The following is a 13,453-nucleotide window of genomic DNA, read 5'->3' as shown; positions in this document are numbered from 1 at the left end:
CCCGGTCTTTCCTTCGCAAGCGATGGTGAGTGTGCAGGCAGGAAGCAGAGTTGAATGAGAGACATAGTGGGGTAAAAGTACTGTCCTTTATTGTGCAGGCAGTTCTCTCTCTCTTTTCGGGCTGCCAGTCTGTGGGTGTCATGCACATGTGGACCCTCCTGCTGGTATACAGAGAAACAAGTCTTCCTGTTGCATAATTTTCAGCTCTTCCACCCCACGTCCTCATGGAGGATGGGGGGGGTGGGTAGGTGAACTGTATCAGACGTATCGGGCCACCTTTGCGCAGAAGACCCCTCCCTTTCTGCTTGTGTGCACCTTTCCTGTAATGATGGAGTCTAGGACCAGAGGGTACAGCATCGGAATAGAAAAATGTCCATTTAGAACAGAGACTGAGGAAGAATTTTTTTAGCCAGAAAGTGATTGATGAATCTGAAATTCATTGCCACATTCGGCTGTGGAGGCCAAATGATTGGGTATATTTAAAAACGGTGGGTGATAGGTTGTCAGGCCGTCAAAGGTTATGGGAAGGCAGGAGAATGGGGGATAATAAATCAGCTGTGATTGAATGGCCTATCTGCTCGTATGTCTTACGGATCATTGCTCCTGCACTGCCAGTTGCCTAGCGGGTATCATAACAGTAAAGATGTTTAATTACACTCTTCGTTCTTGTTCTGTGTACAAGTATCTGGGGAGGGGGCCACCCGCTCTCACACACTGATGGTGCGGAAGACATCGAAGCCGGAGAGGGCGGTGCTGAGCATTAGTCCCGTGCACTGGGGGTGCCAGTGCAGCTCCTTGATGTCCTGCTGGCCTTGGTGAATGAACAGCAGCTGCGGGGGCAGCTGATCCAGGTCGGGTGTCTCCTCCCTGTCCACGTCGCGCTCCACTGCCAGGTCCCACTGGGTCAGCAGGTCGTCGGCCCCGGCTGCTGCCAGCACGCTGCTCTCCGCCGGGCACCACTCCACCGTGGTGATGGGCGCCGAGTGCAGCTTGAAGCGGGCCAGACTTGCCCCGTCCTGCAGGGTGGATTGGGGGGGGGGGGGGGGGAGAGATAGAGGGAGAAAAACACAAATGTTAGAAAGGAAACCAAGTCACAGACAACCTCCCTCCTCCTGCTCCCCCACCCCATCCCGATGGCTGAGACATTATGACAGTAGAGAAGACAGGCATCACTGCAGTGAAATCAGCATTGGGCTCGAGAACGGAGGTTCCCTAAGCTCGATCCAGTGACAGACCGCTCGAGCGTGCTTTCCATCCGTGCTGGGTTGTTGTCGAGCTCGCAACTCAACCTCGTAAAAAGAAAACACTGCCACCTCCAGTTTGAATTCCCATGCGGAATATTTATAGTTCCGCTTATGGGCTACGCCATAGGCCTGATCTTCACTTCTGCGTTGCTCTACACCGTAGTGAGTTCGCGTTGGTGTGCGCCAAAACGCTAGTTGGTGGTGGCGTTTCTATGCCACTGTGCTGAGTTTCTTTATGAGAGACATGGACGAGGAAATGTATTTCAAACATTTTCACATGTTGGCAGGTAGGTTTGACGATTTGGTTCATCTATTTCTCATCGGTGTACAGGCGTGGCGGAGAAGAAGCAACTGGGAATGCGATGCTACCAAGTAGACCAATCACAATTGTTGTGGTCTGCGTTGCCGTGACGCGAGTTACTTTATGGCTGGGTACAGCGTAGAAGCAACACATAAGTATAAATCAGGCTTTACTCTCCCTCTCTCCCGCACCCTGCTCGTGTGTACCCTGCCATGCCCCTCCTCCCACCTCCCGTACTTACCCGGAACTGTCGCAGGTCCCAGACTTTAAGCAGTCCATCGTCGCCCCCTGAGGCCAGGAAGGGCTCTCGCCGGTTCCAGCTGATGACGTTGACATCAGCGTCGTGCGCCCCCTCTGTGCTGAGCATGCAAGCCCGGGCTGGACCGGCCCGTGTGTCCCAGATCCGGATAGAGGCGTCCGCCGAGCACGACGCAAACACCTGCGAGTAGGGAGTGTGAAACAGGATTAACGTTGTGGATTTGCAAGGCATTGGTCAGACCCCACTTGGGAGGATTGTGAGCACTTTTTCAGCCCCGAGTCTAAGAAAAGATGTGCTGGCATTGGAGAAGGTCCAGAGGAATTAACGAGAAATTCCAGGAATGAATGGGTTAACATGTGAGGAGCATTTGAAGGTACGGGGCCTTTACTCATTGCCGTTCAAAAAAAGTGGGGATCTCACTGAAACCAATTGTATATTGAAAGGACCAGATACTGTGGACATGGAGATGATGTCTCCTGCAGAGGAGAAGTCTAGGACCAGAGGTAACCTCGGAATACAAGGAGTCGCTTTAGAACAGAGATTAGGAGTAATTTCTTTTGCCGGGGAGAAATGGTGAATTTGTGGGATTCTTTGTCAAACACTGCCTTGGATGCCAAGTCATTGTGTACATTTAAAATGGAGGTTAGTAAGTTCTTGTGTCAAACATTACAGAAAGAAGGCAGGAGAGTGGGGGTGAGCGGGACAAAAATTAAGCCACAATGGAGTAAGTAGACTCAATGGGCTGAATGGTCTAATTCTGCACCTATGTCCTACTGCCCTAGTTCCCAGCATACCCAGTCTCTCCTGATAACCTCACTCCCTGCCCCTCCTGTTGCCCCCGAGGTTACGGTCAGCTGGCCGCCCAGGCCCCCCCTCATTACCGTGGGCTCATTGGGTGACCACTGTATATCCTCCACAGAGCGGGTATGCGCGGTGTACGGTCGCTGATCTACTTTCCAGGTGCCCCCCTCTCCGGGCTCCCACACGTGGATATTCTTCTTGCAATCCCCAGTGGCCAGGCGACCTGTCGGAGAACACTCGACGTGAGAATCAGCATGGGTTACTTTGCCCTAGCAGTGAGGCTGATCGACACCTCCACCCACTGACACACTCCACCACCACTAAGTTATCATTTCCTTATGTGTATCCTAGCATTACTTGATGGACATACAATCAATCTACGTATATAAGCTATCTTATGTATTTATAGTTATTTTGTTTTTATTGTGTTCTTTATTGTGTGTGTTTTTTTTGTGCTTTATCAGATCTGGAGTAAAAATTATTTTGTTCTGATGGAATCATAGAAAAGTACAGCACAGAAACAGACCTATCTACTCTGTTCCAAACCATTTAAACTGCCTAGTTCCATTGACCTGCAATCCAGGACCAAAGCCTTCCATATCCCTACCATCCATTTATCTATCCAAACTTTGCTTAAACATTGAAGTCGAGCTTGCATGCACCACTTGAATTCCACACTCTAACCACCCTGTGAATGAAGAAGTTTTCCCCCCTCATGTTCCCCTTAAACTTTCAACTTAACACTTCTGACATAAAAACGATCTTGAATCTTGATTACTGTTTCGGGGAAGGAGAATGGAGGAGGGTGGATGGGTATCAGGGACTTACCGAGAGAATCAAAGGTGGAAAGGGTTCAGCAGCTTTAAACTCCCAGGCTGAAGATAGTTGAGCAGTCCTCATTGACCCTCAATAATTTTTTAAATTAAAAGTATCCTATCCCTGTGCAAACACGAGGAAATCTGCAGATGCTGGATTTCGTCAGGACGAAATCTCGGCCCGAAACGTCAACAGCGCTTCTCCTTATAGATGCTGCCTGGCCTGCTGTGTCCCACCAGCATTTTGTGTGTTGCTATCCCTATGCATCGCATTTTGGTATGGCAAGAACCAACTGCTGTGTGTTCTGCTGACTTCCCCATCCTTAAGCCCAGGATCAGTACCAAACCCCACAAACAGTTCTTTGGTCTTCCCATCACTTGCACACGATGTTAAGGCCAAACTTGGAGTAACGTGTGCAGTCTTGGTCACCCAGTTATAGGAAGAGAGTGATTAAACTGGGGAGCGTGCAGAAAAGATTCACGACGATGTTGCTGGGACTGGAGGGCTTCAGTTACGAGGAGAGAATGGATTGAGTGGGACTGGTTTGCAGCGCAAGTTGATGAAGGTGGTTAAGAAGGTGTGTGGTGTGCTGGCCTTCATTAGTCAGGGGACTGAGTTCAAGAGACTTGAGGTAATGTTGCAGCTCTGTAAAAAAGTTATAAAACTGTAGCTCAGCGCGTAACAGAAACCAGCCTCCCCTCCACAGTCTATATCTACACTTCCCGCTGTCTCAGTAAAGCAAAGTAGTGTAATCAAACACCATACCCACCCCAAACATTCTCTATTCACCCCCCCATTGGGCAGAAGATACAAAACACTGAAAGCACATGCCAACAGACTCGACAGCATCTACCCTGCTGCTATAAGACAATTGAATAGTTCCCTTGTAAATAAGTTGTTGGGACTCTTGACCTCACAATCCACCTGTTTGATTTTGCACCTTATTTTCTGTCTGCACTGCACTTTTGCCTGCAGTTGTTGCAATTTATTCTCCAATGTTATTGCTTTAGTTTGCTCTACCTCAAGGACCTCTACATTCTAGATAGTATGGCGACGGACAGGTCAAATGCCATCTGTAAATTTGATTACAATACATCCGTTGTTGGCAGAATTTTAGATGGTGATGAGAGGGCGTACAGGAGCAAGATACATCAGCTAGTTGAGTGGTATCGCAAGAACTTTGCACTGAACATCCGCATGACCTAAGAACTGACTGTGGACTTCAGAAAGGGTAGGTGAGGGAACACACACCAGTCCTCAGAGGGATCAGAAGTGTAGAGAGGGTGAGCAATTTCAAGCTCCTGGGTGTCAAGATCGCCGAGGACCTAACGTGGACCCAACATATTGATGCAGCTACAAAAAAGGCACAACAGCAGCTGTCTGAGGAGATTTGAGGAGACTTGCAATTTCTACAGATGTACCACGGAGAGTGTCCTAACTGGCTGCGTCATCGTTGGTATGGGTGGGGCTACTGCACAGGATTGAAGCAAGCTGCAGAGGGTTGTAAACTTTATGTAAACTTTGCTTCATTATGGACACTGGCCTTCACAGTACTGACACCTTCAAGGAACGATGCCTCAAAAAAGGTGGCGCCATTATTGAGGACTACCATCGTCCAGCCTTATTCTCATCAGGAAGGAGCTACAGAAGGTATAAACAAAACTAAGTTACTTCAAGTCTGTTAAATAGTTAAGTTAAAATAAGTATTGAAAAAAAAAAGCAGGAATGAAAAAGTAGCAAGGTAGTGTTCATGGGTTCAATGGTCATTTAGAAATTGGATGGCCGAGGGGAAGAAGCTGCTTCTGAATTGCTGAGTGTGTGCCTTCAGGCTTCTGTCCCTCATTCCTGATGGTAATAGTATGAAAAGGGCATATCCAGGGTGGTCAAGATCCTTAATCATGGATGCTACCTTCCTAAGGCACCACTCCTTGAAGATATTTTAGATACTATGGGGGTTAGTACCCATGACAGAGCTTCTGCAACTTATTTCGATGCTGTGCGGTAGCCCACCCACCATATCAGACAGTGATGCAGCCAGTTGGAACACTCTCCACAGTACATCTGTAGAAGTTTTAGTTGACAAACCAAATCCCCTTAAACTCCTAATGAAATACACATGCTGTCTTGCTTTCTTTATAGTTGCATCAATGTGTTGTGTCCTGGTTAGGTCCTCAGAGATACTGACACCCAGGAACTTGAAATGGCTCACTCTCTCCACTTCTGATCCCTCTAGGAGGCCAGGTTTCGTACCCTTTCTGGTCATATTGACAGTTTTGGGTGTAAACCCCGTGGAAAAATCTGGAGCTGGTGTCCCTAAAGAAGCCCTACGTGGAGTTCAACGCTGACCAGCAACTCCGCTGGTGCCAAATTATCTTGGTCTCTGCTGTTCCTCTGGATTTTTCACCTGCATGGAAAGGGGGAGACTGCTGCGTGGCAACAGCTTGATCTCCATATCGTACTGCCCTGGATTGCGTATGGCAGCTCGGACGCGACATCCATGGTTGACTGGTTGACCTTGACCAATGGACGGCCTCATAAAAAGACCATGCGGCTCCACCATCTATTTGCTTCTGTCTCCCCTCACTGTCCGTTTTTCAATTCTTTGTTCTATTTGTACTGAATACAACAGTCATGAAGTGACAGGTTTTGTGCCTCTTTCCTGACTTCTGGGAGGAACTTGGATCAACGGTAACAGAATACGACAGGCTGGAGCTGGTAGGAGGGGAGGGGACTCACCAGGCATGGTGGGCGACCAGTCCACGGCGAAGCCCTCGGCCATATGGCCGGCGAAGGCAAACAGGGGCTGGAGTTGGTTCTGCCGCTCCTGGAGGAAGACCTGCATGGCGCGCGGGTCAGAGACGGCTTCGAGCTGCGGCCGCAGGTCCCACACCTCCACTTGGCCCTTCTCGGACCAGAGCGCGGCCAGCGGGCAGCCCTGCACTTCGCTCACCTGTCAGGAGGAGAGGGGGGGAGAGAGAGATCGATAAGACATCTGTGTGGGTTAGTGGCCCTCACCTGTTGGGAGACAGAATAGACAGAGACCTGAGGGTGGAAGAGGTAGGGGGTTTATAGAGGCACCGGTGAGAGGAAGGGTTGGGAAATAGACTCACATCTATGAGTGAGAGAGGGGACATTACAGACGCACATCTGTGTGTGTGTGTGTGTGTGTGTGTGGGGTGCTTTATAGATGCTTATTTAGTGAGAGTGTGGAGTAGACCCTCCCAGACCCTGAGCCACGTTGACCCAGAAACCAAAAATCCCCAGTTAACACTAGTCTAATCCTGGGACAGTTTAGAATGACCAATGAACCTGTCTGGAACATCTTTGGACTGTGGGAGGGAAACTAGAGGACCCTAGGAAACTTATGCATTTGTGGTGCCCAAATGGTTGGGGGGGGTGGGAAGAGGGGAGGACCAGAGATAGTGGGATAAGACAGCTGGGGGGTAAGTGAGACATGATGTCTCGAGGGAAGAATCAGAGGATAACGGAGTTTCCAACAGTTCAGGGGAGATGGATGAGTTCAGCAGATGACATCTTGGATGTGGGGGGAGGACACAGTTTGGGGTTAATGAGAGAATGAGCCCAGGGGTGGGGTGACAGTGAGAGCACTATGAGGGAGGCGATGAGGTGGCGGAGGGGTAGAGGGTGGGGACTGAGGGATGTGGGCCAGGAGAGGGAGGTGTGATGGACGAGAGCCTGGAGGTGGAAGAATAATATTGAGGGGGTTATTGAGAGTGGAGGTGAGGGCGGTGGGGGGGAGGGGAAGAGACAGGATGCAACAGGATTGGACAGAATGGGAAGTGGCGACGGGGGAGGAGTTGATGGCAGGTGCCTCTCCCTGACACTCTGGGATGGAGTGGGCTATTTCTGAGGAGGGTGGAAGGCGAGGGTGCAGGGGAGCCCTGATCTGCCTCTCACCCGGACTCGGTTGATGGCCCCATAGTGGGGCACCATAGCGAGTTCAAGCCGCGGACTGCACTTGCTCTCCTCCTCCTCATCCTCGCTGTCGCTGCTCTCGGACTCTGAGCCAGAGTCCCTGTCCGACTCCTTCCTGCCCCGCAGATTGTGCATCTTCATCACCAGCAGCCTGAGGGGGAGCGAGAAGAGCTCAACCACAACCCCAATTACCCCTTCACCTCTGACCCCTCCCCGACCCAAATCCCAAACCTGACCACTAACCTCTGACCCTGTCCTCCAACCTTATATCTGATCTCATCTGTCACACCTCAACCCCGATCTTGACCACTGACCCTTAACCCCTCACTCTGACCCCACCCATTGCTCCTTCACTCAAGCCCTGACCTCTCACCTAACCCAGATCTGCATACCCTAACATGACCCCTGACCCTGGATATTGCTCCCTTGTCTCGAGCCCTGACCCCTTACTCCAACCCCTAACCTCTGACCCTGTAGTACATCACTCCCTTAGCATCTTGACCCCTTTATCTGACCACTGACCCTGCATGTCTCTCCTTCACCACATCTTGACCCCGTAACCCCACACTCACACCCCTGCACTGCCCCTTCTCTCCCCGATGCTGTTCCCCGTATATCGCCCCCACCCCTGACCGTACTCCTGCACATTGCTCCCCCACTCCAACCTTGACCCCTCACCCCGATCTTCATTTCCACACCCTATTACCCGACCCCTTACTCCGCTTGTTGCCCCCGCGCCCTGGCACTGCATGTCACTCTCTCACTGTGCCAACCCCCAACCCCATCAGCTGCTCCTTCACCTCTGACCCATCACCCTTTTGACGTCTTACTTCCAGCCCACCCCCTCCCCCAACTTCTGACCCGTATACCAAGAGCACAGTCCATCCCACACTCCTGACAAGCTCCTCGCACAGCCCACCTGCCCAGTCCGCTTCTATGCACCATAAACACCCCCAACTAAATCACATGCCCATGGCCCGTCTGCCACCGACCTGTTGGCCTGGGCGGTAAGCGCCTGCGTCCCTGCGCACAGGTAGATGGTCATGGGGAACTCCGTCCGCTCCTCGCCCAGTTCGTCCCGGACGATGTCAAAGCTCAGGCACGGCGCCCCTGGGTGACGGGGAGAGGAAGTGAAATTTGTTACTTACTATTATATGTTCCGAGGTACAGTGGAAAGCTTGTTTGTACAGATCCGATCATGACACAATGCTTTGAGGTAGAACAAGGGGAAAACAATAGCAGGATGGAGAATAAAGTTTAAAAGCTATAGAGTAAGTGCAGTGCAGGCACACAAACAGGTGCCACAACGAGGTTTAGAGGGAGGTTGTTTCTGAATAGAGAGTAGCTGTTTCTCAAGGTTGAAATCTCTAATACCAGACAGCTTGAATTGAAGATAAGAGGGGGCAGGTTCAAGGGGGATGTGAGAGGCAAGTTTTTTTTTACTCAAAGAGTGGTAGATGCCTGGAATGGGTAGTTTGGTTTTCAGTTGATAAAGAACTAATAGGGGTTTGATTTCCCAACTCGCTACACCACACTTCGGTCCAGTTGGTGGCAGCAATGTATCTCTTTCAGTTGGACTGCCAACTGCCATTAAAATTGAGGAGGAATGGAAGAAGAGTCAGACAACAGATGGAGCAGACAGCCAGCATCTTCAGAGATGCGCAGGGCAAATTTTATTTTACAGAGCGAGTGATGGATGCCTGGAATGTGCTGCCAGGGGCGGTGGTGGCGGCAGTTTGAATTTCGGAGATACAGCGAAAAGCTTGTCTTGCGTACTGTTCGTATCGATCAGATCATTACACAGCGCATTGAGGTAGAACAAGGGAAAAAATTAACAGAATGCAGAATAAACTGAGACATTTACAGAGAAAGTACAGTGCAAGTAAACGGCAAGGTGGAAGATCACAATGAATCAGAGTCCAATCTATCGCTATTATGGAAGTACTTAATAGTTCAAAGTATGTTTATTTATCAAAGTATGTACAGCTGCAAGGAAAAGTTGGTAACCCACTGGTTTTCTGCGCTAATTACTGATAACGTGAGAACCGTATAGTCTTTATTATGTATTGCAATGTACCGTCGTCACAAAACAACAAATTTCACTACAGACGCTGGTGGTATTAAACCCATTTTGATTACGATTCATACTTGTACTCTGATTATAAATTTACTTTAAGGTTTTGAACTGGAGGGGCATGGGCTGGGTTGGCACTGTGGTCAGCATGGACTAGTTGGGCCGAAGGGTCTGTACCCGTACTGTGCGGCTCTGCGGCCCCTCTAAATTCTGCCCCATTTGGAGGAACGCTCCCCACCATCCCGTCTCTCATATTACCGCTCTGCGCCCGGTGGTACAGCCGATAGACGGACTCCTCACGGACCAGCTCCTCGCCCTCAGCCAGCGGCTGCCCCGGCAAGTAGACTCGGGGCGCCGGTTCCTCCGGCTTCCCCCCGTTGTCCTCCTCCTCCATGTCGCTATCGCCGCTACTCCGCGAGTTGCGCCCGTCCTCTTCCGCCATCTTCCGTAAAGGCAGATCACCGGAAGTGGGCGGCAGCTTCCGGCAGGGCGCACATGTGTCGGCCACCATCTTTCATCAAGGTAATGGCATGGGGGCACGTGCTCGATTCTACCAAGCCCGGTGGGGGGGGGGGGGGGAGGAATCAGAGCGGCCCTTCAGCCCGTCCTCTCCGTACTAGCCTGTACGGAAAACAAGACCAGGCTGTTCAGTCAGTCTAGCCTGCTTGAGGAGTGCAGGATGGAGAGAGAGAGAAAATGAAAGGGGGAATAGAATGAGAGAGCAGAGAGGGGGGAGCAATGGTGAGTCAGAGAAGGTAGGGAGGGAGGGAGGGGAGAGAGAGTGAGGGAGGTGGAGAGGGAATGGAGGGAAAAAGGGATGAGGAGGGAGGGAACTAGAGCACAGAGACTGGGAGGGAACAAGGTTGACAGAGAGCGACTGAAGTCCCACACCGCCATGTACACATCTTCCCTTCGACCATTCGTTTTTTGATCCACCTGGCACAACCCTAATCACTCCCTCAGTACAGCAACACTGTGACCACTTTGCATTACAATAGACTTGCTTTTGTTCAAGTTGCATTCGTTCTTGCATACTTTAAAAAAATTTATAATTTTTATTTAATTATGTGGTGGGGCTCATCACCACCGAAATGTTCCCATAACATTTGAGGCATAAATAGGGTGGATTGAGGCATAGATGGGGTGAATTGTCAGTACCTGTTTCCCAGGACACCAATAGCAAACACCAGAGGGCATATGTACAAAATTAAAGGAGGGAAGTTTAGGGGAGACATCAGGGGTAAGTTTTTTACACAGAGGGTTGTGAGTGCCTGGAATGACTTGCCAGGGATGGTGGTGGAGGCTAAAACATTAGGGGCATTTAAGAGCCTCTTGGACAGGCACATGGATTAAAGAAAAATGGAGGGTTATGGGGTAGTGTTGCTTTAATCCTTGTTTTAAGGATTATATGAGTTGGCACAACATGGAGGGCTGAAGGGCCTGTACTGTGCTGTAGTGTTCTATGGTTCTATAACCAATAAACTCACTTTCAAGAATTTCATTTCTTATTCTCGTTATTTATTGCTACTTATGTATATTTCCATTTGCACAGTTTCTTGTCTCCAGCATTCTGGTTAATCTTTCATTAATCCTGTTATAGTTAATATTGCATAGATTTGCTGAGTATGCACATAAGAAAATGAAGTGAGGGTGGTATATGGTGACACACATGCACCCTGACAACAAAGTTTCCTTTGATCTTTGAGGTGAAAGGGGTGAAGGTGTGATGCAGGCAAATTACCTCTTCCTCAATGTCAACAAGACAAAGGAGATGGTTATCAACTTCAAACACCTGGGAGTGCACATCACACACAACCACTCCCTGTTCCAGATCATTTTATGGACATGCAATCAATATATGTATATAAGCTATTGGATATATCTATATTAATTGTCTTTCTTTTTGTTATTGTGTTCTTTTTTTTTAGTGCTGCATTGGAATCTGGAGTAATAATTACTTTGTGCTCCTTGACGCTTGCGAACTGGATGTGGCGTTAAACAATCTTGAATCTCGAATGTTCGGCCCCTGACGCTCCGGGCCTGTGATCCAACCGCAGTCAGCGGTCACTTTGATAGGGGCACCTGCAATTATCTAATCGGCCAATCATGTGGCAGCAACTCAAAGCACGCAGACATGGTCAAGAGGTTCGGGTGGGTTGCGGATCGAGAAGAGTTGGAATCTGAGCACCATTCAGAGCGACAACAGGGTGACAGAAGTGTCGGTTAGGCACAATCTGAACTGTGATAGCAGTAGTGGTGGGACGGAAGAGGAGGTTGTAAGGAGTGCAAGAAAGCGGAGACTGATAGGAAAAGTAGAAATAAACAAGGAACTGATGATGACAGAGGACAAAGATCAACTCGAAGGACGGTGATAGATGAGGAGTTTAAAGTGCTGTTTAAGTTTAAGCCCTTCAGGTCCAGGAATTCAGCTCAGGGCTAATAACCCTGACTGGTCAAACAAAATTGTTATGGAAACAGCAATAAAGAATCCTTCTACATCTGAGTGCGAAGGTATTGGTCTCCACCCGGGACTTGCATGCCTGACAGTAGTGAAAACTGCGAGGAAGCTACTGACATGAGGAAGGAAGCCCTGAACACCAGCAGAGATGGAGGATCTTCACTGTTGCTCTAAATGCCAGGGTGGTAAATTAAGTTTAAGGAAGGGAGTGGAGTATTGAGTCCAGTAGCACTGACTAATAATCTAATAGGGCATATGAGTATGGCAAAGATGGAGTTCTGTTGGTTGTTTATAAAAACTTGGAGCAGAGGGACAAAGCAATGAAGGTACAAAATTTTGGTGAAAGAGGTTATAGAAAAGAGAATGCTAGGGGGAAAATAGTGTTAAAGGGATCATAACATTGGACAACAATTTTTTTTAACGTGTTGCTTCCTCAGAATTTTTTTTGTTTCTGTTAGATCACCTGAATCTGAACGCAGACATAATTTCAGGCTACTTGTATCATGTAGGAATTTGAAGAAACACAAAATTAACTTTTATTGAATATAATGTGTTTAATTGCATAATGGTGCTGATGCTTTGCAATAGTTCAACTAAGCTAAAAATGTTTTGTTCATGATTTTCATTTGTACTCAGTGTCTGAGGCTTCTCACTTAAGTATCTAATGATAGTCAGCCACATTGATGGATTCCAGTTGCTTTGATACTGTTTTTCCGTGCCTGTCATGTCTTGGCGAAACCTTTCACCACGTTGGACACTAACAGTGCCAAGATTTGCAGGGAAGAAATCTAAATGGGAATGCAGAAAGTTAATCTTTACTGACTTCCATGTGATTTTCTCTACTCCCACTAGAAATTCTTCAAATTACCTGTCATTGATGATCTGCTTAATTTGTGTACCAACAAAAGTCCTTTCATCACTCTTGGAATCAGTTATTCTGGGAAGCATCTGTCTCAAATATCAAACTTCTTTACACCCAGGGCATGCCCTTTTCTTACTGTTACCATCCGGTAGGAGGTACAGAAGCCTGAAGGCACACACTCAGCATTCAGGAACAGCTTTTTCTCCTCTGCCATCTGGTTCCTAATTAGACATTGAATCTATGAACACTACCTCACTTCTTTTAAAAATATACAGTATTTATGTTTTCACATGTTTTTTCAAAATCTATTCAATATACATAATTGACGTGCTTGTTTATTTATTATTATTATTTTTATTCTCTGCCAGATTATGTATTGCATTGAACTGCTGCTGCTAAGTTAACAAGTTTCATGTCACATACTGGTGATAATAAACCTGATTCTGATACTGTTTCTGAAACTTACAGCCCTTCTAAACCCTGTACTGCTGTCTGAGCATGCCCAGGCAAGATAGAAAACTTTGCCGCTTACATTGTGGACAACTTTTTAAGTGACTTGAATTATGAATTAAAATAACAAATATTACTGATTTTTTTAAAAGATAGGGCATATTATGGAATATTCATGCATATTTTCATGATCAGGAGCCCAAAATCCATAAGACACACCCAGAAGTATTGAGGAAGCAAGATCTTTGTTGC

At 48.2% G+C, this 13,453-nt stretch overlaps 1 protein-coding gene across 1 annotated transcript; it reads right to left on the bottom strand.

Moving 5' to 3' along the window:
* Positions 1 to 67: 67 nt before the first annotated feature.
* On the bottom strand, positions 68 to 9,955 carry grwd1 (glutamate-rich WD repeat containing 1). Its single transcript, XM_059949408.1, has 7 exons — positions 9,690 to 9,955; positions 8,350 to 8,467; positions 7,340 to 7,508; positions 6,158 to 6,371; positions 2,686 to 2,828; positions 1,787 to 1,984; positions 68 to 1,016 (listed from the first exon to the last, which is right to left on the bottom strand). The coding sequence occupies exons 1-7, from the start codon at positions 9,940 to 9,942 to the stop codon at positions 708 to 710; spliced, it is 1,404 nt and encodes a 467-aa protein (XP_059805391.1). The 5' UTR covers positions 9,943 to 9,955; the 3' UTR covers positions 68 to 707.
* Positions 9,956 to 13,453: the final 3,498 nt, after the last annotated feature.

Source organism: Hypanus sabinus, chromosome 24 (assembly GCF_030144855.1).
Source record: "Hypanus sabinus isolate sHypSab1 chromosome 24, sHypSab1.hap1, whole genome shotgun sequence".
Taxonomy (NCBI): domain Eukaryota; kingdom Metazoa; phylum Chordata; class Chondrichthyes; order Myliobatiformes; family Dasyatidae; genus Hypanus; species Hypanus sabinus.
The sequence above is the reverse complement of the archived record's forward strand: the minus strand, read 5'-3'. Positions and strand labels throughout refer to the sequence as shown.

Excerpts from the sequence above, each read along its gene's own strand:
- grwd1 (XM_059949408.1), bottom strand. The coding sequence starts at position 9,942 with ATGGTGGCCGACACATGTGCGCCCTGCCGGAAGCTGCCGCCCACTTCC. Across the intron at positions 8,468-9,689 it reads GTACCACCGGGCGCAGAGCG|GGGCGCCGTGCCTGAGCTTT; the intron begins GTAATATGAGAG and ends CCCGTCACCCAG. Across the intron at positions 6,372-7,339 it reads GGGCCATCAACCGAGTCCGG|GTGAGCGAAGTGCAGGGCTG; the intron begins GTGAGAGGCAGA and ends TCCTCCTGACAG.